The sequence below is a fragment of the Periplaneta americana genome, chromosome 10 (assembly GCF_040183065.1).
Source record: "Periplaneta americana isolate PAMFEO1 chromosome 10, P.americana_PAMFEO1_priV1, whole genome shotgun sequence".
NCBI lineage: Eukaryota > Metazoa > Arthropoda > Insecta > Blattodea > Blattidae > Periplaneta > Periplaneta americana.
Genome location: NC_091126.1, coordinates 125,640,461 through 125,666,075, shown reverse-complemented (window position 1 = coordinate 125,666,075; position 25,615 = coordinate 125,640,461). Strand labels below are relative to the sequence as shown.

Here is a 25,615-nt window from a genome sequence, read left to right as displayed (position 1 = left end):
CAACAACTACTGCCAACTATACTTGTTTTTTTGAAAGATGGGACATGACAGTTAAGTGGCCAAGCTTGGAACTACAGTGCTATGTTGCCAATATGGACTATCATGCTGCCAGCTGATGGAAGCTAGCGATTAACGTTAAGATGGCTGACATTAAAATATTCATTAACAATTGACACAAACGTAAGAAAACAATACAAAAATCGACAGAGAATCAAACATGAAACGTACCAATGCTAACATAGTGTGCACAATAAATGTCGCCAAGAGAGCTATTAAGCACTCGCCATGTGGAAAAGGTAAGTTTGGCAACTCAACCGTTGTTACCATAGCAACAGGCCTACCACGTTATGTGACATTCAGTTGTTTTTCCGATTGCAACGCTCCTGTCATGTCCCATCTTTCAAAAAAACAAGTATAACTACTGATTTTACACGTTTAAATACATGATTTTATTTTATAATTTCATTAATTCATGCTCCGATTTAAAATCCCACAGTTGTCACTCGAGTGTGCGCAAGACTTTGCAACCTTGCAATGTATAGCTCTGTCACTCTCAGCATGCATTCCTACATGGCAAAGAGAATAGATATAAGTCGACTCATTTATGAGGTAGTCATCTGGCAGTTGCAACCACAGCACAAAATAAAATCTTTGGAAGCAACTGCACAGGTAGCATTGGAAAAACTTCATTCTTGGTGCCAATGTAACTTAATAGTAAACACTGAAAAAAATAGTTCAGATTAAATTATGCTATGGAGATACGAAATTGTAAAGAATAGAAAATGCAAAATATTTGGGTGTAGTCTTTGACAAACGTTTATCCTGGAGAAATCACATAGAACACATGACTGAGAAAGCAACAAAAAGATTTAAAGTGTTGAAGAGATTGGGAGGAACAAATGGGGAAGCTTCAGAACAACACAAAACACAACATACAATACATACATAAAACCTGTCCTAACATACTGCTGCAAAGTAATGATAACAGCCTCCAAAACCAACAAAGAGTATCTTGAACAAACACAAAATCAAGCTATGTGGTTAAAAAATGGGGCAATTAAAATCAATCCCAATTGAAGCCCCACAAATCTTTACATCCAACAAACCACTGTTGTTCGAACTTGAAAAACAAGCACTGCTAACTTATGAAAAGTTAATAAGACACCAGAACTCTGAAAAATGAACACAATACAGCAAATCTAAACACACTATGAAAACTCAAATTGTTTTCACACAAGTGGTCACAAAACTGAAAGAAAATTTAGAAATACCAGAGCAAAAAGGAAATATATTACATAGTAACAATCCAGTTGATAACATTACAATTAATCATAACCTACATTTAAACAGAAACACATTTCTTGTAGACTGCTCTGTCACAATGCATATTTGTAAGAATGTTTCCCTTTATTACAGGATTTTCGTACCTGATAGTGGTGATGGAACCATCTTCTTCCGATGTTTCCATGAGTGGCAGCTGCATTCCCTTTATTTTGATTCATTATAATATTTCACAGCATCAGGTTTTTACTCTGTGTCATTATCAAGTTGTTCATCTGAATGCAATGAGTTCAAAATTACGACATTCTTATTTGACTTTCTCTGAGACAATGTGAGAATTATATCATTATTATTTTTTTTTAATCTTCTGTCTTCTCTAGTTGCTGTCGACTTTTCTTCCTGCCCTCTGCCACTTCCCTTCTCGCTTTGTCGATTGTGTCAAGCAAGCTCGTTCAGTTTGCTTTCAAGTGTTGTACTACTGCATGTGAGGTGAAGAAGTTGTCACAAGAAATACTTCTTCCTCTCTTTAGGAATGGGCATGCAAGCTTCTTCACTACAAAGTCACTAAGATTTTCAGCACTAGGACGAGTGTCATCATCACCAAGGTAAGGGAAGGCATTCAGGATATATTTTGAGTCTTTATCAGTGGCCATGCAGTATTGCTGCCCACATTTGACAGGGTTGGAAGCCATGAACTGAATGAATGGACACCACATTTTAACGGGAACAGCTGTTCATCTACAGAAATGTATGAGCCAGGAATGTACAGACTTTGACATACCTCTGTCTTGAGAGCAAACTTCTGATGTTTCAATGGTACCAAGTGAGTTGACCTCAAATAAAATCTTAAAAAATCTCATGATTTCTTTGAACCGATTGCAATTTGGGATACCCCATTTTTCTAACCAGAAAAGATTCACTTTTATTTCTTTGGATTCAGTGGCACTGCTTATATACAGAGTATTCTCCACAATGGTCTAAAACGAGCCCTTCACCCCACCACTATCTCTCAACACAGCACCACGACACAACATGCTTTGCTATGCTATGGTCATATTCTTTACAAACGACTCACCAATTATGTTCTTTCTATGAGTAATCGACAAAATTGACGACTGCTAATAACATATAACGACCAACTAATTTTCTATGCAGGACAAAAATGTCCCATCAGCCATTTCAGGTATTTCTGGCATTTTTCCAGAAACTAGGCCTATGCATTCGAGAGGGATAACGTTTTTCCCAAAATGAATTACATCAAGAAATATTAAAAGCCAGAAACCCCCAAATTTCCAAGGCTGGGTCCCCTAAAGGCCCAACCTTGAGTCGGTACTGGATGTGTCAGCAGGTGGTGGATAGCGAAGGACCTGTATTGGAAATAGTGCGAAAACTCTAGACCTGGTCAGGCCTGTCTCTGAATATCAAATAAGAGACAGCAAACCAACTCCCCAACCCCAAGGTGTAATGTGTTTCTGTGATGATGGCACATGGGAGATGTGTCGCTAACAGAGCCTCCAAGAAACTGGACGACCTCTCGGAGTAAATAGCCTTGCACTGGCAAAGGGGGCTCTGCCAGTGTCGACTATTTAATTTCCCCACAATTGTAGGACCAAAAATAGACACAAGTACTATTATCGTAACTGAACCAACTGAAACTGACCAAGGAGCCACTTCAGCAGACTTGGCAGTACAAACTTCTTCGGAGCATACTGTTGAGTCCTTGGCTGCAGATGTTGAGAAAACGAGACTGAAGTCCAAGAAGCTCTCAGGAGCTCAAAGGAAAAAAACTCCTAAAGGAGAAAAAGATGAAAGAGGGTACCTGGACGGCTGAAAAACCATACAAGAAGACCTTTCCAAAAGGAAAAGCAGTAGCAGGACCCAGTGGGGGATTCAAAAGGTCCCACTCAGACTCTAGCACCCCTACTTCTGTAAAACAACACCCAAAAAACACAGGGGCACCACTGCGGAACAGACTGTGTCTTACAAGATGTTATGGGTATCAAGATGGCAGTTGTCTGTCAACATCATCCTGATAACAAGTTGAATCAGGAGCAAGCTGACCTGGTTGAGACTAAACTAACTGTGGTGGTGGAAGACACTACTGGTGAAGGAACATCGCCGCAATTCTTTAACTCCAAATTTGTACATGGACTCCCATGGATAACCTGTGCAAATGAAGTTACTAAAGATTGGCTTCTGGGAGATGGCCAGACTTGGAAACCTTTGGGAGGAGGCAGAGCTTAAAATTGTCTGTTCCAAGGACCTTCCCAAATGACGCAAAGTGCTCGTCTGGATACCGGAAACTGTTGAACTAACAACAGTTAAAAACAGACTCAGGATACAAAATCCTGAGTTTAAAACTGAAGACTGGATCCTTATGAGTCAGAAGGTAGCAGAGAAGGATCAAACCCTGGCCTTCTCAATTGACTTCCACTCTTATAAGAAACTGGAAAAAAGAGATTTCAAGCCCTTTTGGGGTCTTGGGAAGATCACTTTTAAAAAATTGAAGGACTGGGAGGCCGGTGATAAGGGTACTGCAGGTAAATCTACATCACAGTAAGGTGGCATCGGCTGCCCTATGTGTAAAGATGAAGTCCTACGATGTAGCATTCACCCAGGAACACTGGTGCTACAAAGGTGTTAATCAGAGGTCTCAAAGAGGTTGCTGGGGAATTGATATACAATAGAACCACCAAGACTCCAAGAACCTGCATTATAATTTAAAATAATACTGCTGTTAATGAACCTTCGTTCTAGGGACCTTACAGCAGTAAAAAATAAAATCAAGTGAGGATGGACTGAGGAGGATAGTTCTTCCTCCTATATGATGACATCAAACCACCTCCCACCAGAGATGTGGAGAAGCTGATGGCCAACTATTAGGCAGAGAGCTCACAGCTTGTCATCGGTTGTGATGAAAACTCCCATCATACTGCATGGGGAGTTCAAACACCAACAAAAGAGGTGAGGCTCTGTACAATTTTATTGTATCTAATAACTTGGAAATAGCCAATATCACTAACAGACCCACCTTTGTTACCTCTAGAAGGCAGGAAGTTATCGATATAATTCTGACTACCAATTATCTGGGTACATTTATTAAAAAATGGCATGTATCTGAGCATGTAAGTTGTTCAGACCAGAGATACATCCAATTTGAACTAATATGTAATTTTAAACAGAAAGAATCTTATCGGGATCCGAAAAAACCAACTGAGGCTCCTACAAGGAAGACCTAACCAGGTATCTAGTGAAGATGGACGATAAGATTAATAACTTTTATGACTTAGGAATTGCTGCAGGGCAGTTGCAAGATGCAATTATCTCTGTATACAATGACAACTGTCCTCTTAAAACATGGAAGATCACCAGGAATGTTCCCTGGTGGAACCAAGACCTTGCTAATGAGAGGAAGGAGACAAGAAGGCTATTTAATGTAGCAAAGATAACAGGACAATGGAATGAATACAAATGGTCTTTGACCATATACAATAAAGCCCTGAGAAAAGCTAAAAGAGCCTCCTGGAGAAGACATTGTGAGAAGACAGAATAAGCTCCAGAATGTGCCAAACTCTAGAAGGCTTTTAGTAAAGACTCTCGGTGTGCAATTGGTAATGTCCAATTAGAAAATGGAGAATTTACTAAAACAGAGAAAGAAACATTGGAGAAACTCCTCCATGTCCACTCCCCTGGTTCACAAATAATACAGGAGCTTCCTGGTGGCTGGGACGGTTGTGGACTTCAATTCCCGAATTACCGGGCTTTAAGAGAAAACCGGGCAACTGCCAAGAGTGTTATTAGTTATGAGAAGTTTGAATGGGCCGTGTTCTCATTCCAACCATATAAATCCCTAGGATATGATGAAATTATACCCATTATGCTCCAGCAGGAATTTGAACTGTTTAAACAATTGGCCCTTATTTTAAGGGCTAGTTTAACATTAAAATATATACCAATGAAATGAAGGCATACAAGGGTGGTATTTATACTAAAACCAGGGAAATCATTGACCCTGGCGAAGTCCCTAAGACCTATCAGTTTAATGTCATTCATACTCAAAAGTCTTGAGAAATTAGTAGACAGGCATGTAAGGGATGCTGTTTTGAACAACTTTTCTTTCCACAAGAACCAACATGACTAACGTCAAGGCAGGTCAACAGAGACTGCATCATAAATGTTGTATACATGCATCGCTCACCTGTAGTAACCACATGGGTGATGCGCAAGTAGGCTACATATACTGGTCCATGTACGAATAATAATTCGTATTTCTAACATAAATGGGAAAGAAAAACTGCAGTTACAATGCACAATTCAAATTATGAGTTATAGTCCATAGAGTTCACGGAAAGTACTGGCAATCGCGCTGCTGCACGTGAATTTTGTGTTGAGCCATCATATGTGCGCTACTGGCGTAAGCAAAATGAACAGTTACGGAGTGCGAAAAAGAAAAGTTTATCATTTCGGGGACCAAAATCCAGGCAGTATACAGAAATTAAAAAAGAAGTGTTTGGGTAGGGAACTGTGTCAAATATCGCACCCCATTTTATAAAATTGAAATTTATCATAAATAATGACATAAAAATCTAATTAAACTGCATCATTTCTTTGTAAGGTTGATGAAATGTCATCTCAATATCATGAATTTGTTGAATGTTTATTTTAACTGTCGTTCTTGAAGGAAAACACTTGACGATGTCATAAAACAGTGTTCCTAATATCGCACCCTTACACAACTTTATTATAAGCACAATAATAATGACAACAATATATAGGAGGCAGACACAACTACAAATGGGGTATACAAAACTGACAACATTGTCTCATTGAAGTGAGATCATGGGGTTTCCTGGGGCCATATATACTGGGGTGATGTGGTCAGAATCACGCCTGGTGGAATTATCGTCGGAAAAATATTTATTGGACAGGAGGCTAGGGGGCAGAGGCATTCTAAAGACAGATCAGTTAGGAGAAGTCACAATGCTCCTGCTGGGATTTCAATACCAATCCTCCAGCAGTAGGGGGGTGAATAGGGGGGTCGAGCACCTAACAATCAGTTAATATCACAACTCATGAAATAGTGCATATACTTTAAAAGAAAAATAATTGTGCAATATTTCCTATGTACGAATTTTGAATTTGAAAATAGCAATGAGTTTTCAGAATTTCAGCGGAATTAGGTCACTTGCAAATATGTTGAACAATATGTTTTATTTTTGTTTCTAGCTATATAAACAGAATGTGCAAATGAAAGTTTCTCAGTCATCCTGAACACTGTTCATGGCACCACTTGAAACATATTCTACATTTTATCCATTTTTCATCACCTTTGTCTCTTGAATAAAGTTCAGCACAATAAAAACATTCGGCATCACTTTCACTGTCCTCTTCTTCAGTATCAATGAAGACTGGCCCAGAGGAATCTTCCGAGTCTGAAGATGATGAAGATGTAACATTTTTCTTCATTCACTTGTTCTTTTCAGGGCGACCATTCGCCTTTTTGGCTCCTATGTTTGTTCTTCTTCTCTACCAAGCTGGTAAAAGTCAATTTCTTCTGTGCAGTGCCTGCTTTCTTTCGTTGGTTATCTTCAAACTTCTTTTGTAGGGCATGCTCATCAGAAGTGCAGCAGATCCCTTTCGATGTGATGCACATTCCACTGTTTTGTTTTCTTTGCAGATATCAGAAACAGGAGATATGTCAGCAGGTAGAACAGGATTAGAAACAGATGAGGTGGTTGGAAATAACATAATACAGAAAGCAGACATATTTCTGCTGCTGGGAAAGGACTGAATAGCAGTGGAGTCAAGTTGAGATGCCAAGTCATTGACACGAGGTAGAGGACCCTCATTTTCATTGTTTTCTTTAATGAATTCATGCTCTTCATCTGCCAATTGCAAGGAAATAATCCTGTTTTCCCAAATTCACTTATGGCAATAGCTGCAGTGGCAGACTTCAGGTAAGCCTTTCTGAGAAGATCTGCAATATGGTAATGAGTGACAACACGACCTGGATATTTCTCAACCAAATCTCTCAATCTCCTGGGCGAAGTACATCTTAAGAGGGTTCATGAAGGATACATCCAACAGTTGCATCCTATGTGTGCAATGCAGTAGCAGGCAGACTATGAACACACCTTTTTCACAAGCAAAATACAGGACTTCAATGTTGCTAGTGTGAGAACAGTATCCATCTAAGACCAATATAACAGGTTCTTCTTGACATAGCTTCACAATTCTTATGAAGTGTTGGAACCACTGGGTGAAAATTTCCTTCTGAATCCATCCCGATTTGTGACACACTGCAATGGAGCCTGGTGGAGCACCATCAAGAAGCTCTGCTTTCATGTTCATTCTAGAATAAATTAGCAGAGGAGGAACAAACATTCCAGTTGCGTTCATGCATGTGACAATGGTTACAAGTGAACCTCTCTCTGCAGAAGACAAATTGGATACCTGCCTCTTTCTTTTCATTGAGATGACTTTAAATGCGGTGAGGAGAAAAGTTTATTTGTTGCATGAGAAGCTCAACAATATCGAAAAATGTTCTCACTGCCTCTTCACAGAATCCTTTTAGTAAGTGTGTCTATTATCACCTTTGCTCCTAATTTGGCACCCTACGGTAATGGGCTCTGTTATGTGTTGCATTCTGTCTGCAAACAGTGAGAACTATTCAGCAACATTGCTTTGGATGTTCTTTGTGTTAGTGGAGCTACAATAGTGGTATTGTGACTCTTAGTTTTAATGAGGTGTTGAGATTTTTCAAAACTTGTCTACATATCAATACAGCAATAAAGGTATGGTATGTAACAAATACAAAGTTCTATCATAAAACCATGTGATATTGTATCTAGTTGCATTTCTAAATTGGAAATGTATGTTACCAGCCATTATTTTGTCGGACATACTTCGTTCACGTGGTGTTCCTAATTCCGTCCCCTTGGAGTGTGGTGTTCCTAATTCCGCCCCAGTGCGATATTGGGTGCACAATTTTCGAATGATACTTTTATTCTATTATTGCATTTTATGTTACAGATGAATCCAAAAAACCGCAATTCATGGAATAAAGATAAGATGGTGCTTACTATAAATGCTATAAGAAAGAAGGAAATGGGATTGGCAAGAGCGTCCAAAAGATTTCAAGTACCACAATCGACATTGAAAGACAAAGTTAATAGTGGTGAACTCGATATTAACAAATTAGTTAATATACGACTTGGAAGAAAACCAGTATTACAAGATTATCTAGAAAGAGAATTGGTTAAATATTGTTTAGTAATGGAGAGTAAGTTTTTTGGGTTGATGTTGAGAGATGTAAAAAGAATGGCGTTTTAGCTCGCTTTAAAACTGGCATCCCCCACCCATTTTCAGTGCAAGGATCAGCAGGGTGGAAATGGTTTCGTAAATTTATGAAGAGACACCAAGAATGCAGTGCACGCAAGCCTCAAGCAACTTCAGCGACAAGAATAAGTTACAACAGAGTTAAGAAATAACAGTTATGCAGTTTCGCACAAAATGATACAATTGAAGGTGCTAGAGGTTGCAAAGAAACTCGATATACCAGTAAGGATTTCTCAATTTAAAGTGAGCAGAGGTTGCATGTGCTGTTTTATGAAGAGGAATAACCTTTCTCTCCAAAGGAGCACATCTCTAAGCCAGCGATTGCAAAAAGACTACACAGAAAAAGTGGTGGAATTCCATCAGTATAACATAAAGAAACGGGGCAAGCACAACTATTTGCTCTCACAAATTGACAACGAAGATCAGATGCCGATATTCTTTGATACGCCATGAAACACAACAATTAACAAAAAGGGTGTGTATAACATCACTTTGCTAACAACAGGTGCAGAGAAACTTCGATGCACAGTTATGTTGGCCATCACTGGGAATGGGCGAAAATTCCCTCCATACTTGATATTCAAACGAAAAATGCTTCCAAAAGGAAAGTTTTCTCCTAGGTTACATGTTCGTGTCCAAGAGAAAGGATGGATGGCTTCCAGCCTAATGCATGATTGAGTGCTTGTTGTGTGGGGGAAACGTCCAGGTCACCTGTTAAATCGCAAGTCTCTCTTGGTTTTTTAGACAGCTTCTGTGGTCATCTTGTTGACGATGTTCGACAAGAAATGTCGAAGATGAGACCAGATCTGGCCATAATTCCTGGTGGTTTAACGTCAATGTTGCAACTACTTGACGTGAGTTTAAATAAACTGTTCAAAGGTTATGTGCAGTGAATGTACACAGAATGGATGGCTGCAGGATCACATATGCTGATGCCTACTGGAAAAATCAAGAGGTCTTCACTTGAATTAATATGCAAATGGATCGTTCAGGCATGGGAGCTAATTTCAAATGATATAATTGTGAAGAGCTTCAAGAAAACTGGAATCTCGAACAATATGGACAGCACAGAAAACGACTGTATCTGGGAGAAAAATGACAACGATGAATCATCAGAAGAGGGGACAGACGAGGTAATTTCTGAAGAAAGAGATGATTGATAAGGTACGTCTTTTTCTCCAAAATTACCGTAACAATCTATTGATGATAGGCAGACTTTTATCATAATTATTTCTGTAGGACTTCAAAATGAATAACGGTATAACTTTAGTAAGTTCTATTTTTGCATTTTTATTTTAGATTAAAATTAAATTCGCATAATTTTCCCTCCTCCCATTTTTCATGTTAAAAATGTAAAAAGGGGGGGGATTACGCGAGTAAATACGGTAAATGGCAGATTTAAATATATAAACACTCAAATTGTGAAGGTTCTGTATATTAAATTGAAGTATGTTGATAGTTGGAAACTGTTATGTGTGCCAGATTGATTAATTGTTTAAGATTTTTTTTTTTTTTTTTTTTTCCTTTTCTAGAAACAAAATTTGCGTTTGTGTTATTCACATTTAGTATTTTAGCGATCATGATGGTTTACTATATAGCAGTAACTTACCAAGGTAAGCCTATCATGACTTTTCAAAGCATGAGCTTCATTGTAGTAGAGTTCAGCCAGGTCAATGCATGACATTGCATTTCCATGCAAACAGCCTTTCATGTAGTACAACTGCACCTGTATGGAGATTTAACATTAACAAGCATCATCAACCATGACTGAACTTTTGCTAGATTCTTATTTTATTTGATGTAACAATCACAGATTACAAATGAGAAAGAGAACATTGTCTTTCTGTGATGGTTACATATTACCTCAATCAAAAATAACAGTATGTAACAAAAGTGCAATGCACATAAGTTTTCTTTAGTTGCTTTATTTGTTATGGAATATCAAGTTCTCAATTTATTACAGATATTATGCTGTCTCACGTCTGAAGAGATCAAAGTAATTTTGAAGTAGCTATCTTTATATAAAATGTCACTACTTACCCTATCCAACCAGGTGACTGAACTAAGGAAAAGTGTTGTTCATTAACAAACGAACTGATTAATCATGTAAATAAAGTAACTGTCTATTTACCTACATATTTTCATTACTACCATACTGCTAAAATGCTTATTTTCGTACCGAAATATTCTTGTATTTGAATACATACCAGTACCTCCCTACCTAAGTTCTTGAGACAATGCAAACAACTTTTTTCTCCTTGTTGATTCTACAATTTGACATTTTATTAATAATTATTATAATTTTGTAATACAAGAACGACATTTTAAATATTTGATTGCAGTTCTATAAATATGTGCATTTCTAACTTGCAAGAAATATATAGACATTTACTTTCTTATCAAAAGGAAAGTTACTGGTACCTAAGCAGAGTAAATCCCAAATATGCGCATGAGTAATTTGCACATAATAAAAATTAAGTAAATATTGGTTACCAGTACTTCCTCACATAACTGGGTATCGTAATTGAAAAATTAGGAAATGAGATAATGGTGGTAATTTATATTTCACCAAGAATTTCAGCTATTTAAGCACAATGGAAAATTGCGTGTATCCCAAGTTCTAAAGTTGTCTTACAGTAATTATACTTAAGATCGAATCAAGACATTGCCTACATAAATGTAATGAAGAGTACCGATACTTCAGTTCCCATATTTTGTGACAAACTCCTAAAACAAATTACTAGAATTAATTTACTGATGCTGGAAACTTAGGTCCTTACGAATCACTCCAAATATAAATATTAACTATTGAACTATTAAGTTATTTCAATTAAATGAATAACAACTTCACTGTATTAATATTAAAATTGTAGTGTCGTATTATCTGATTGACTAGTTTCGAAGTAGTTTATATAATCAAATGAATTCTAGTCAGAAGTCCAGAATTCAGATTCAGTGATGTTATTTTAACTATAATAATAATAATAATAATAATATATTTCCTTTTGATTATAAATATGACGTATAAAATTAGTATACCTGAAGGAGCAAAGTTCGTGCTCATGTGAAAATTCTAGTCAGAAATCTAGAATTCGGTGGATGATGGAAAGTACATCGAAATTAGTCAATCAGGTAAAATAATACCACAATTTAAATATTAACAGAGTGCAGTTATTTAATTTAAATAGTTATATGAGTCATTCCACGTCAAATCGCACAAATTTAACCTCGAATTGACTTTCATGTCTTGATTTAGGTAAAATAAATTTTGCACATTCTATGGATTGAAAAAATAAATACGTGTTTTATTATTGTCGTATATATCGATTATTGTAGTAGATATGTGTTATCAAAAATTCTGAAATAGTTCGTGCATCATTATTGTTAAACGTGATTATCTCCACTAATAATCATCACAGAGATTTGCTCATTGTCTTAATTTGAAGGTAACAGTACATACTTTGTTCTTTGCATAATAATATAAAAATATAAGTTTGTTAACTTTGTTTTAAAAAACATTTAAACACATAAAAATATGTTTTAATGGCAGCGACTTACTTTAAAATTATAGAAAAAAATCCTTAAATACCTTGAAATTATTTTAACCACCCTTAAAAAAATCAGAATGCTACTCTGAGCCGTTGAAGAATAATTAAATGATTCACCAAGCTGCATGTCTTGAGTTTGCGGGCTGCATAAGTACTGTTGCAAGATGATGTGCAAGTGCAGCTCTGGATGAGAGTCGTGTGACCACTTTACACTGTTCTATGGTCTGAATATCACTCTTTCACGTAATTTATGTAATATAGTACTGTATTTAAATACTGTTTTTATAAAATATACACTTGTAAGAATGATAACTACAGTTTACAAACACTGCACTTTTACAAATAATCACCTACAACCAATTCCATTTAATAATTTCAAGGAAAAATTGTTCCGGAGCCGGGTATCGATACCGGGACCCTTCGCTTAGCGCGTGAATGCTCTACCGACTGAGCTACCCCAGGAAACATACACGACACTGTCACAATTTTTCCTTTGTATCCACACAACTCAAGTGAGCTGACAAGACGCCAGAACTCAACTATGAGTGCACACAATACTCTGTGTGACTTAAATTGTGGTTTTCTGTTAATGTATCACAGTAACGAATGTATTATGCAAATCTGGCTTTCAGGTAATAGATCCCTGTAAAGCAGGTTTGAATAATTTAATGTCCACCACTTTACTCTCACTCTGAAGTAAAAGTTATTTATTATGGCCTGAGATTGTGTCAGTGGAACAAAAGAATGAAGTTGTAAGATACCTCGTATCACTTTTGCTTGTTGGTACCTTGAGTAGAAAATATAGCCAAGTTATTTGTATTTGCTAATGGTAAAAATTTAAAAGGAATATTATAAATAATATTATTAATTCCATCAAGCATTAATTTAACATTTTCATGATGAACATAGACACAAACTGAGTGCGTGCCACTTGTTCCAGGGAGAACACATTCCTTTAGTCAGAGTTAGAAAATTTTTGAAAATCCTATGTTGATATACGGATATTGCTCTTTGAAACACTGGTAAGTTTTCTTAAGATTACATACTATTGTGAAAGCTGCCTCGGGATTCGAACGCCATCTGACAGGGCGCGCGGGAAACGAGGCGAGCTCCGCGGAGCACTGGGGGGCGGCGCGCGGCGTAGAGAGGAGAGACGACATGCTGAGCCACGGCAGAGAGGGGAAAGAAACGAAGCAGCGAGAACAGAATCATCCAGAAACAGAAACTTCCAGGGTCATAGTTTCTGGAAAGTGTGGTTTAACTAATAAAAAGCGAGCAGCCTTCGAAGACAGCCAGTTGTTGTTAGTATTGGACAGCGAGTTCAGATCAGCAGCGCCCAGGAGTCTAGGGTTCGACACGCGAGTGAACTTGAGCAGCGTCCAGGCAGAAGCAACACAGTTGGAAGTCCTGAGTTCGAATGCAGTGGATTGTCTCCAGAAGTCTTGAGTTCGAAGTTCAGAGGACTGTCTCTGGAAGTCTTGGGTTCGATATACTGTGAACTTGAGTGAATGAGCTAGAAGAATTAGGCAAGGCAAACGAACTGTGAACTGAAAACTGACAGTTTTGTTTGTAAATAGTGCTTTGTGAACATTAGTTGAGATTAGGAGTACATTGTTGTTCTCAATAATCCAAGTGAATTGCCATTGTCGTCTGTGGAGTGCAATAACGAATACTGTGTTGCTGTCTGGAGTCAAATTCTCATTGTTGACGGGAGTGTTTAAATTCAGTTATAGAAAGTCATTATTGTTGTGAATAAAAGTTTCATTATTGTTTGTATTAAAAGTCACAGTATTAATCTTTTCTGTTTGTGAACTCTCTTTCCATCTTCTTTAACTGAAACACAATTCTTTTTTGCCAGCCATAACCCTCCTCACATCATCAGAATTATCAAATTTAACAACCTTCTCTACTATAAATGTTCCCAAACTTTTTCCCGATTTAGGATTAGGAGTAGCCAACATCCTCTTTTCTGCTCCTACTTGTTTAGAAATTCATATCATGTGAGTGGTGATATTAAAATGTTGTTGAATTTTACTGTAGGATTAACTTTCAAAAATTGTTAATATATGTATTTTGAGATTTCTGTCGTCTGTTTCATGAAAGAAGTTTATCAATTTTTTGTATTATATCGGAATTATTTGAATTTTCAACTGAAGTTGTGTCTTTTGTGATATGAAATATTTTATGTTTAAGTGTATCTGTAACTTTCTGCATTTTTTGTTTTGGATATTTTTTTAGATAATTTTGTCTTGTTTATTGGCGATTCTCAATCATCACTAAGCTCTCACACATCTTCAATATATTATTTTTATGTTATTTCTTACTCGAAAGCAACCTGAAATCAGCGTAGTTCTATGTAAAATATAATAGATTATACTTTCGTTTTGCATTTTTAAAGTACCGATAAGCTGTTATAAAAAATAATTGTTTAAAAAGTGACCCTCTAAACAACCCCATCAATAAATCAATTAATATAATATTCCATTTGTTCCCATTTCAAATGACACCAACACTTGTCTATGATGCATAGAATCTTAACACTGAGCATTTTCATACTGTGTCATGCATGAATTTGTCATATAATTAAAAGAGTATAAATAGTAAAATATTAAAGTATGATCCGAGAAAAAATTACAGACTCTTATTTTGATCTGCAGAACATATTTTAGAAGATTTAAGCAAATACTAAATGATCACGTTTCATATACAGGTGTTTGATTTGACATGCACACAACACAACACGATACCTACTCTGAAAGACTTAGGAATTATTGTTAGATAAATTAAGGGGAAACTGCTAAGTGTTGAAGGGACATTACGTGCTTTTAGAACTAGAGGTTATCTGTTTATTTACGTAAAGTAATACCGCACCACTGATGATGTATTACTCACTCTCGCTGCAGCTATCGCAGCTGCATGCTCCAGCGCGTGGTCTCACTCAATCCGACCCTTCCGACCTGAACACACTATCAGTAAATTATTTGCACAGTGACTTCTTATTCGAATTGCAGTTCTACATAAAACATTTCAAAGAATATAATATTTTTTTTCCCCCTTTTTAGAAGTTAAGTCCCTGATATATAAAAACGTATTTTAAAAATATAACCCCCTAAAAGGGGCCCATTTTATATTTTGATTGAACACTAAAAATTAACATATAATACTGAAATTACTGCACTTTAAAATGATATAAATACGAAATTTCTATGGTTTATAGAATCTTCAGTATAACCATTTTCATAATATGTTGCATCCTAATTTACGGAAAAAGTAACATTTAATAAATGACTAAATAATTGTGTCAGCCCGAAAAAATTACACATGGGTTATTTAATTTAATCAGTAGAATATATAAAAAAAAATTGGAGCAAATACTAAGTTGTCATGTTTCGTAGGTGTTCGATTTGACATGGAGTGACTCATATATGAATGCAGAAAGAGTGTAATCAAGAATAATGAAAAAAATATATATGTACTAGAAAATGACACTTACTATGAGAAAGCAATAAATGAATAAGCGTATCACCAAGTGAAAGATTATGCCAGTTACATATCAAACATTTCGCAGGCTTAATAAAACACGAGTATAAAGTGTTGGGAGCATCATATTAGTGACTTAATACATTAATAATACTTCACTAAACTCAACTATAATGTATATTTTATACAATAAAATTCTCTTCAATTAAAAGCTATAAATCTGATATATTGCATTATTTACCATAATTTTTGTTTCCAGTGTGTTTGTATCTTTTGACAGAAGTTCGGCTGCTCTATAACAGCTCCTACTGAAGTTCATTTCGTCACTAGTCTTCATGAATAATTTCATGGCTTCACTTCTATCCTCCTTTACGGTCAAGAAAAACTCTGCCAACTCATGGCATGCTGGATGAAAAGGAAACAATATGAAATTGGTCATTATTAGAGATGAGAATTCCATGCAAACACATATCTTTATAGGAACATAGGACCTAGCTCAAACTTAGTACTTATCCATTTCATTAGCCTACTTTCTGGTTCCAAATATATGTACTTTTTCCGTGTATATTTGCATGCTTTGACCTTTTTAGGGATAAAAACATGCATAATGCATATTTAAGCAATTTTTAGCTTAATAATGCATATAACATACATTATATTCATTTTAAATGCATGTTTTAATGGTTTTAAGTGGACATCTCAGTTTCTCGATTTTTATGTCTCATATTTTAGCTTCAGGAATTAGGACTGGAGAAGGAAAAGAAAAAAACTAAATAACACAAAAATGAAATAAAATGTTAAGATTTTCACAATAAGATGTTAGAGGACCTTTCCCTGGATGGAAGTTCACCTTTATAACATTTTACCGATGAACCTCTATAGACTGTGTGTCATAAATAGATATTTTGAGAATAGTAGAGAGGAAATACAGAAGGTTCAAGGAAACTGCTGACAAATACGTAATTTAGGTCAAAAGCACCCTCTTTCAGGGAGATTGTAAATTATCTCCCCTTTTCAGTACTAGTAGTAATTTACATTCTTCTAAAATTAGAATCATTCGCTAAACTGTGTTTGTAGTGTGTGAACCTCGCAAGTTGTTGATGTGTTTGTTTATGCTTGTGTTAATGTGGTTATAACATGTTTTCAATGAAAGGTTCCAAAAGTGCACTCTTTGCACAGTGGATTAAAGGAAAGGATTTTATTAGATCAAATGGCAATGTCGTATTCTGCTATTGTTGCAGTAAAGAGATAAGCACTGCTATTCTGTTTCCGAATATTTTCTATGGCAGTTGTTCTTTGTAAAAAATTACAAAATTTCTTTAAAATGATTAATTAAATTAAGATGTCTGTTTCTAAATCATATCCAGGTAACCGTAAGGTCTATTATAATTTCAGATAAACTGTACTAAAAAATTTCAAGTCGACCAGCATGTCACATCTTCTTCATATATTGCAAGAATGCAAAAAAGGAAAGAATCTGCAAAGAATTTCATAGATCCCTCAGTTATGCACATGGGAAAGTGGGTGTAGCGGCAAAAAACAAACTGGATAGGGTCATAAATATGAACCCTGGCTATGGATTCTTTCGTTCAGTGAAGAAGGTTATTTTTGGCGAAAACGTGAATGAAGAATTTGACCTGACACTGCCACAAATATGTTCATTCAAGTTTGCACCCATAACTTCTTGCGATGTAGAGAGGTAAGTCTCTGCCTACAAAAACATAATGACTGACAAGCACAGGAACCTCACAGAAGCCAATTTAGAAATGTTGTTTGTTAACTGTGCAAAAAAAAAGTGAAGTGAAATAAGACATTAGGAATACATTTTTATGTATTTTTTTTTGTTTGATCGTGCATGTTTCATAGTTTGACAATGCATGAATGCATGCATATTTTGAGATTTCATAGTGCACGAAATTATCATCTCTAGTCATCACATTAACAGATTATAAACTGCTTATATTAATGTGAAATAGAATGTTTTCAAGTGAACATGGCTTAGCTATGTCGATCTGCAAGTGAAAGATGTTTCATCTCGATGAGAGACGACTCTCCAAGTGCTGCCTTACTTTGAATAAGATCAATGATGAAACTTATACAAGCTATAGTATTGTGAAGCATCTGATAAGGAGGGAAAGTAAAATATTAATTTCTTTCCACTAACAATAATTTATAGAAACTTTATTCATATACATATATTTATTAATGTCAGTACATATTTCAAATCTAGGTTTGCCCAGATGTCCTGTACTACATGTATTTTCTGTATGGATATCACATCATATGTTAAATTAGCACATTACAGACAAAATTAAAGGATATCAAGTGACAAGTAATGCACAGGGCATATGAATAAACTGAGAATAATTATTCTAACATCTGAGTCCACTAAATCTAACATGTGTTGAATTTTCAAAATTTGAACAGATCGTAGATTCTTCGAAATGCACTGATGATTGTCCGCATTTCGATATTGTTTTTATGATCAAGTTTCAAAATGGAAGAGTTAATTGAAATGGAAACTACTTGACTCAAAGAAAGTGTAAACACAAAATGGGTCAATTTCTGTTTGGGACTTCAAGGTTGGCACTCTGCCATAGTTTGGGACTTCAAGGTTGGTAACTCTGCAATAGCGGGGAGTCTGTGTCATGGAAGCGTACTGTTGCAGCAAGAGGCCGCTGGACAATAAAACATACATTTTCTACATTCCACGTGTGTTTTATTCATCAATCGAACTACCAAGGCTCCAATATTGGTCCTCCGGGCCGGATAAGTATTAGTGACTTTGGAAACAAAGGTAACAGTGTAAAAAAACAGTGAAATATAAAAGTGCAGTTTGGCGAAATAAAAATGGCTAAGGATGAATGCTGTGAATTGTACAAGAAAAGACAAGTTCTGTGAGATCATCTAGCGGCTTTGCAGTAAACTTCTAGCACTAGCAGTGATCGGTAAGGTGGTAGGCTACCGAAGCTACAACCCAGTATTTCCATCTTGCGGCTTTCCAGTCATCTTCTAGCACTAGCACTAGTAAAGTGGGAGGCTACCAAAGCTACAACCCAGTATTTCCATCTAGCAGCTTTCCAGTCAATGTCAAGGTAGGAGGCTGCAACCCAGTACTTCCATCTAGCAGACGTTCAACTAACTTCAAGGTCGTTAGTCAAGGAAACAGCTGAGAGTCGAGTATTTCTAACAATCAGCTTTGCAGTGAAATTCAAACTATTGTCATCAACAAGGTAGGAAAATAAATTACAACATGAGTGATTTAAAGGTACTTATATATCAAAAAGGTTTAGCCAAGGCCAATTTAACCAGACTTGAAACATTTCTTGGAAAGGTTGATGAAGCAACAGAACCGAGTTTGATCAAGGTAAAATATGAAAGATTAGACAGCATACTATTGAAATATGAAGAAAGTCAAGGTCAATTAGAAATGATAGGAGGCGAAGAACATTAAGAGGACAGTATAGAATTTGAAGAGCTTTATGATAGGGTAAAAGCAAGCTTTTTAACAATAATGGGCAGCATAAATAATGTTGCACAAGATAGTAGTCAGCCCACAGTTGAAGGGAAAATAAAGTTGCCAATCATCAGTTTGCCTAGTTTCAATGGAGACTATAGCACTTGGCTCAACTTTAGGGACACGTTTAGCAGTCTAATGGTAAAGAAATAGTGATTTAGCAGAACCTCAAAAAATTCATTATTTATTATCTGCACTAAAGGAAGAACCACATAAACTAATAGAAAATCTGACAATATGTGATGCAAATTTTAGAAATGCTTGGGACATGGTTTATCAGAGATACGAGGCCTGTCTAAAATGTATCCGACCTTAAATTTTCCCGCGCAAAGTAGTGATTCTAAGGCGGTGCCACTGTGCACGGTGGAAGGAGGAACCGTAAAGTGCATGCTTGAATTTTTTCACCGCATTCGCTTGTGCCAGTCACTGGCTGGTGGTCGCCAAGTAAGGTGCTGTTCTAAGTGTTTGTCGGATTTAGTTTTCTCGCAAGATGACTGAACGAATTGAGCAAAGATACTGCATCAAATTTTGTCAAAAGCTTGGTGATTCTCAAAGTCAAACAATTCGTAAGATTCAGCAGGTGTTTGGGGAAGATGTGATGGGTGTAACACAAATTAAGGAGTGGTTCAACCGGTTCAAAGATGGCCGCACATCAGAGGAGAGTGACCAGCGTTGTGGCAGGCCCCAAACTGCTCGGAGTGCAGCTGTTGTTGAGAGGGTGCGAAATTTGGTGATGGCAGATCGTCGTTTGACCATGCAGGAGATTGCTGAAGAGGTTGGAGTGAGTAAAGATTCTGCACATGCAATTTTGCATGATGATTTGAACATGAACCGAGTGGCTGCGAAATTTGTGCCCAAGTTGTTGTCCCCAGAACAAAAAGACCTCCGTCGTGACATTGCACAGGACCTTCTGGACACCGCCAACACTGATCCTGGGTTTCTGAACACCGTGATAACTGGAGATGAGTCATGGGTGTACGGGTACGACCCAGAAACAAAAAGACAGTTGTCGCAATGGAAGCATCCCGAGTCTCCAAGGCCGAAGAAAGCGCGGCAGGTGCGAAGCAAAATCAAGGTGATGCTGACTGTTTTCTTTGATGTCCGTGGAATTGTGCATCACGAATACGCACCGAAAGGACAAACAGTGACAAAGGAGTACTATCACGATGTTCTCCGGCGACTCCGTGATGCAGTTCGGCGCAAAAGACCAGACATGTGGATGGCGAACAACTGGCACTTGCATCACAACGTCCCCGCACATTCATCCCAATTGATCCACACTTTCTTGGCCAAACATGGAATTACAACCGTTCGCCAACCTCCCTACTCTCCAGACCTGGCTCCTTGCGACTTCTGGTTGTTTCCAAAATTGAAGACACCACTGAAAGGATCCCGTTTTGAGAGTAGAGAAGAGATAATGCGGAGCTGAACACCATTCCAAAAGAAGACTTCCAGAGGTGTTTCCGGCAGTGGAAGGATCGGTGGGCTAAGTGTGTGCAAGCACAAGGGGCCTACTTTGAAGGGGATTAGGGTCCCAACCCCGTCAGGTATTTGAAATATTTTTTCTGGCTAAAGGTCGGATGCTTTTTAGACAGGCCTCGTATAATAATGAAAAACTTATTGTGCTGAAACATGCAATAGCAATCTTGTCACTTCAAACAGTAAGCAAGAAATCACATGGAGATTTACGGTCATTAGTAAGTCAAGGAAAAAAGCAATATGAATGCGATAGAAGCGCTATCTTTGGAGGTTCTATTACATGAAATACTATTGTTACAATTGATATTGGAAAAAACAGACACTCAGAGTAGGCGTGAATGGGAATTAAGCTGCGCAGATCGAAACATGTCAACACTCAAGGAGTTATTGGATTTTCTTGAACATAAATCTCAGGCATTAGAAACAATAAAGGGCACGACTCCTATACCTGAATACAGAGTAATGTTTAATAGAGGAAAGCAAGCGAGTAAAACATTGATAATGATGCAACCTAGATATTATTATTGCAACCAGTTGCATTCACTGTACAATTGCCAAGCTTTCTCAAGTAGCGGTATGAAGGAGAGAAAGAATTGTGTTCTTAAGCGCAGACTCTGTTGGAACTGTTTGCGAAGCCAACACTTGGTGAAAGATTGTCGAGCTGGGACCTGTAAACAGTGTGGAGCGAAGCACCATACACTCCTACATCCAAACCAGACAGCAGAGATACAACAGAAGGGTTCCATGACTACATAACAACATCACAGCATCAAGAATGAAGTAAAGTCACATATATTGTTGTCGACAGCCATCGTAATGGTGAAGAATGGGCAAGGAGGCTTACAACAATGTAGATGTGTTCTTGATAGTGGTTCCCAATGTAATTTTATGACTGAACAATTAGCACAGAGATTGAGATTACGCATGTCAGTGGAAAGAATTCCTATACAAGGAATAAATGGAACACAATTAAGAACTACACATTGCGTGTATACTCAGTTATCGTTAACAGATAGAAAGTTCACAGCTGATACAAAGTTCTCAGTGCTTTCTAAACTTACAGGGAATATGCCTTCAGTCTATGTAAAATACAAGAAAGGAAACATCCCATCTCAAATGGAACTAGCAGATCCTACTTTCAACGAACCAGGGAAGATTGATCTACTGATAGGAGCTGAACTATTCTTCCAAATATTGCGACCAGAAGCAAGGGTGGACGTAAACAACTCTATCAATGCACAACACAAAACTAGGGTGGATATTCTCTGGTATGATTCAAGCAACAACAGCAGATGTTATTTCGACTAAAGCAGTAACATCACTTCTTACTTATAACACGCACAACTTAGAACAACTACTACAGCGTTCCTGGGAATTAGAAGATATTCCAGAAAGAACAAGAACAACAGAAGAAGAATGTTAAAAACATTTTGTAGCAACAACAACAAGAGATCAAACTGGAAGATTTGTGGTACGACTTCCTCGACGTCCAAATCATCAGCAGTTATGAGAATCTTTTCAAGAGGCATATAATAGATTGCAAGAGATGGAGTGACGTTTCCAAGGACAACCGTTGCTTCAAAAAGAATACTGTAAATTCATGACAGACTACGAGCAGTTAGGACACATGAGAAAAATAGATATAAAGAAAGGGGAAGAAGACAAGGAAAGTTGGTACCTTCCACATTATGCAGTTTTTAAGAACTCGGGAGAAGAGCAAAAAATTAGAGTGGTGTTTGACGCATCAAGTAAGACAATAAAGGCCACATCTCTAAATGATACATTGATGGTAGGACCCACCATACAAGAAGACTTATACTCTCTCACATTGAGATTTAGAACTCATCCTATTGTCTTCATGGCAAACATTGAGAAAATGTACCACCAAATCAAGATGCATCCAGAAGACACAAGTCTACAGAGAATATTATGGCACACCCGACCGGAAGAGCAAGTAAGGGTTTATGAGTTAACTACGGTAACATATGGCACATCATCAGCACCATTTCAAGCCACATGATGCTTACAAATGCCGGCTGAAGAAGTATCACGAATATACCCATTAGCTTCAAGAGCTCTGCAGAGAGATTTCTACATGGACGATTATCTTAGTGGTTGCAGCGACCTGCAAACAGCCCTCACAACTCAGCCTGAACAGCGAACTCCATTAAGCAGTGAAAGGGACATCACAGAGCAAGAGGATATTACACTCAGATTCTCTTCACTATACAGACTACAACGGGTACTCTCGTATTGTCACAGATTTGTTCACAATTGTAGAAGAGGAGCAAAGAAGAGAACTGGCACATTGACAAAAGAAGAACTGCAGTACACACTGGTGGCATGTATCAAACAAATACAGCTTCAAGAATATTCGACGGAAATAAAGGATTTAAATACTCTGTCTACAGTGTCCATGAAGACTAAATTGAAGGATCTGAACCCATTCTTGGATTCTGAAAATATTCTCAGTTTGGGCGGAAGACTGAATAATTCTTCTAAGTCTTATGAACATAAGCATCAAATTATCCTTCCACCGAAGCAAAATATAACAAGGCTGATAATAGAAGCAGAACATTTAAGACTACTACATGTGGGTTCACATCCTTTAACAGCATCTTTAAGGCAAACATATTGGATTGTAAACATTCGATGTGTGATAAGACCCTTTATTCATAAATGTCTACAATGCTTCAGACAAAGAGCCAGCATATCCAAACAACTTATGGGACAACTATCTACTCCACGAGTGACAGCTTCTTGACCATTCATAAATTCTGGAGTGGATTATGCCGGACCTTATTTTATAAAACATGGTTCAACAAGAAGCAAGATAAAGGTTAAATCCTATATAGCATTATTCATATGCCTTAGTACTGAGACAATACATTTGGAGCACGTCAGAGACTTGACGTCACAAGCATTTATCGCTGCCTTACGATGATTCACAGCTAGACGAGGGAAATGTGCAAATATATACAGTGACAATGGTACAAACTTCGTAGGAGCCAATATCGAACTACGAGAATTGCATCACTTATTGAAGTCTAGAGAAGGGACCAAGGAGTTGGAAGAGTTTGCTGCTAAGGAAGAATTCAACCTGCATTTCATTCCACCCAACTCTCCACATTTCAAGGGACTCTGGGAGGCCGGAGTCAAATCCATGAAACATCACCTAAGACGTGTCATTGGAGCAAACTACTTGACATACGAGCTGCATACCTTAATATGTCAAGTTGAAGCAGTTCTCAACTCCAGACCCATCACGTCCATATCATATGATCCTGATGATCCCTCTTATCTTAGTCCAAGTCATTTTCTTATAGGTACTCCTTTAATGTCCTATCCTGAATCAGACTTATCCTCGTCACTGATTAATTACCTATCTCGTTGGGAACACATCCAGAAGATGCATAAAGACTTCTGGAGGAGATGGTCGTGTGACTATCTAAATGGCTTGCAGCAGCGATCCAAGTGGTGTACGAAGGAAGGAAACATCCAGCCAGGTGCAGCAGTGTTGCTGAAAGAAGACAACCTGCTGCCTATGCAGTGGAAGCTGGCCGTGATTCAAGAAGTGATTCCAGGAAGGGATGGAATAATTAGGGTAGCAGTCATTCGAATTATTTGTTTTTTTTTATTTTATTGGGTTATTTTACGACGCTGTATCAACATCTAGGTTATTTAGCATCTGAATGAAATGAAGGTGATAATGCCTGTGAAATGAGTCCGGGGTCCAGCACCGAAAGTTACCCAGCATTTGCTCGTATTGGGTTGAGGGAAAACCCCGGAAAAAACCTCAACCAGGTAACTTGCCCCAACCGGGATTCGAACCCAGGCCACCTGGTTTCGCGGACAGACGCGCTGACTGTTACTCCACAGATGTGGACCATTCGAACTATACTTGTTTTTTTTGAAAGATGGGACATGACAGTTAAGCAGCCGAGCTTGGAACTACAGTACTATGTTCCCAATATGAACTACTATGCTGCCAGCTGATGGACGCTAGCAATTGAGGTTAAGATGGCTGACGTTAAAACATTCATTTACAATTGACGCGAAGGTAAGAAAACAATACAAAAATCGACAGAGAATCATTCACGAAACTTACCAATGCTAACATTGTGTGCACAATAAATGTCGCCATGAGAACTATTAAGCACTTGCCACGTGGGAACGGTAAGTTTGGCAACTCAACCGTTGTTACCATAGCAACAGGCCTACCATGCTATGTGACACTGAGTTGTTTTTCCGATCGCAACGCTCCTGTCATGTCCCATCTTTCAAAAAAACAAGTATAAAGATGGAACATTCAAACGGCCTATCAGTAAATTATGTTTGTTGCCCAATGTTAATTCATGTTAATTTTGCAATGTTTTCAAAGGCTGTCAATATTTTCAGTGTATTTTTATTAACAATTTCTGTTCTATTTTTGTTAAATGTTATACATTTAAGGTGGGTGGTATGTTTGGGACTTCAAGGTTGGAACTCTGCCATAGTCTGGGACTTCAAGGTTGGTAACTCTGCAATAGCAGGGCATCTGTAAGTGTCATGGAAGTGTACTGTTGCAGCAAGAGGCCGCTGGACAATAAAACGTACATTTTCTACAGTCCACGTGTGTTTTATTCATCAATCAAGCTACCAAGGTCCCAACAATTTCTTTACTTAAGCCATTTGAAGTGAAGTCAGACACATGTTAATATTGGTATCCTATTGTCTGTCTAATCAGGTTCGAATGCCTATGTAAAGAGGGTATCTGTTATGAAAAATAAATGAAAGGAGTAGATGTTCCAAAGACTTCACGAAAGCCGAGGTCCAAGTTACCTTAAATTTTAATCATAGTTGTCATTCATTTTTTGAAGCAATTAAGACAAATTCAACCTTGCTTGCTAATGCTAAAGAAGAAACAAAAATCTATAATCATAATACACTTTGTACCAAGGAAAATAGAATAGAAGTACTGGCCACGAGAAAC

At 37.4% G+C, this 25,615-nt stretch overlaps 1 protein-coding gene across 1 annotated transcript in view; it reads right to left on the bottom strand.

Annotated features, from left to right (window-relative positions):
- LOC138708012 (cytochrome c oxidase assembly factor 7B-like) overlaps positions 1-25,615 on the bottom strand; it is a 73,055-nt gene that overhangs the window by 29,867 nt on the left and 17,573 nt on the right. Inside the window, exons 2-3 of the mRNA XM_069838121.1 lie at positions 15,889-16,052; positions 10,229-10,345 (exon numbers count right to left, since the gene is read on the bottom strand). Of these exons, the coding sequence (XP_069694222.1) occupies positions 10,229-10,345; positions 15,889-15,996 (225 nt within the window). The 5' untranslated portion in view covers positions 15,997-16,052. The remainder of the gene's footprint in view (positions 1-10,228; positions 10,346-15,888; positions 16,053-25,615) is intronic.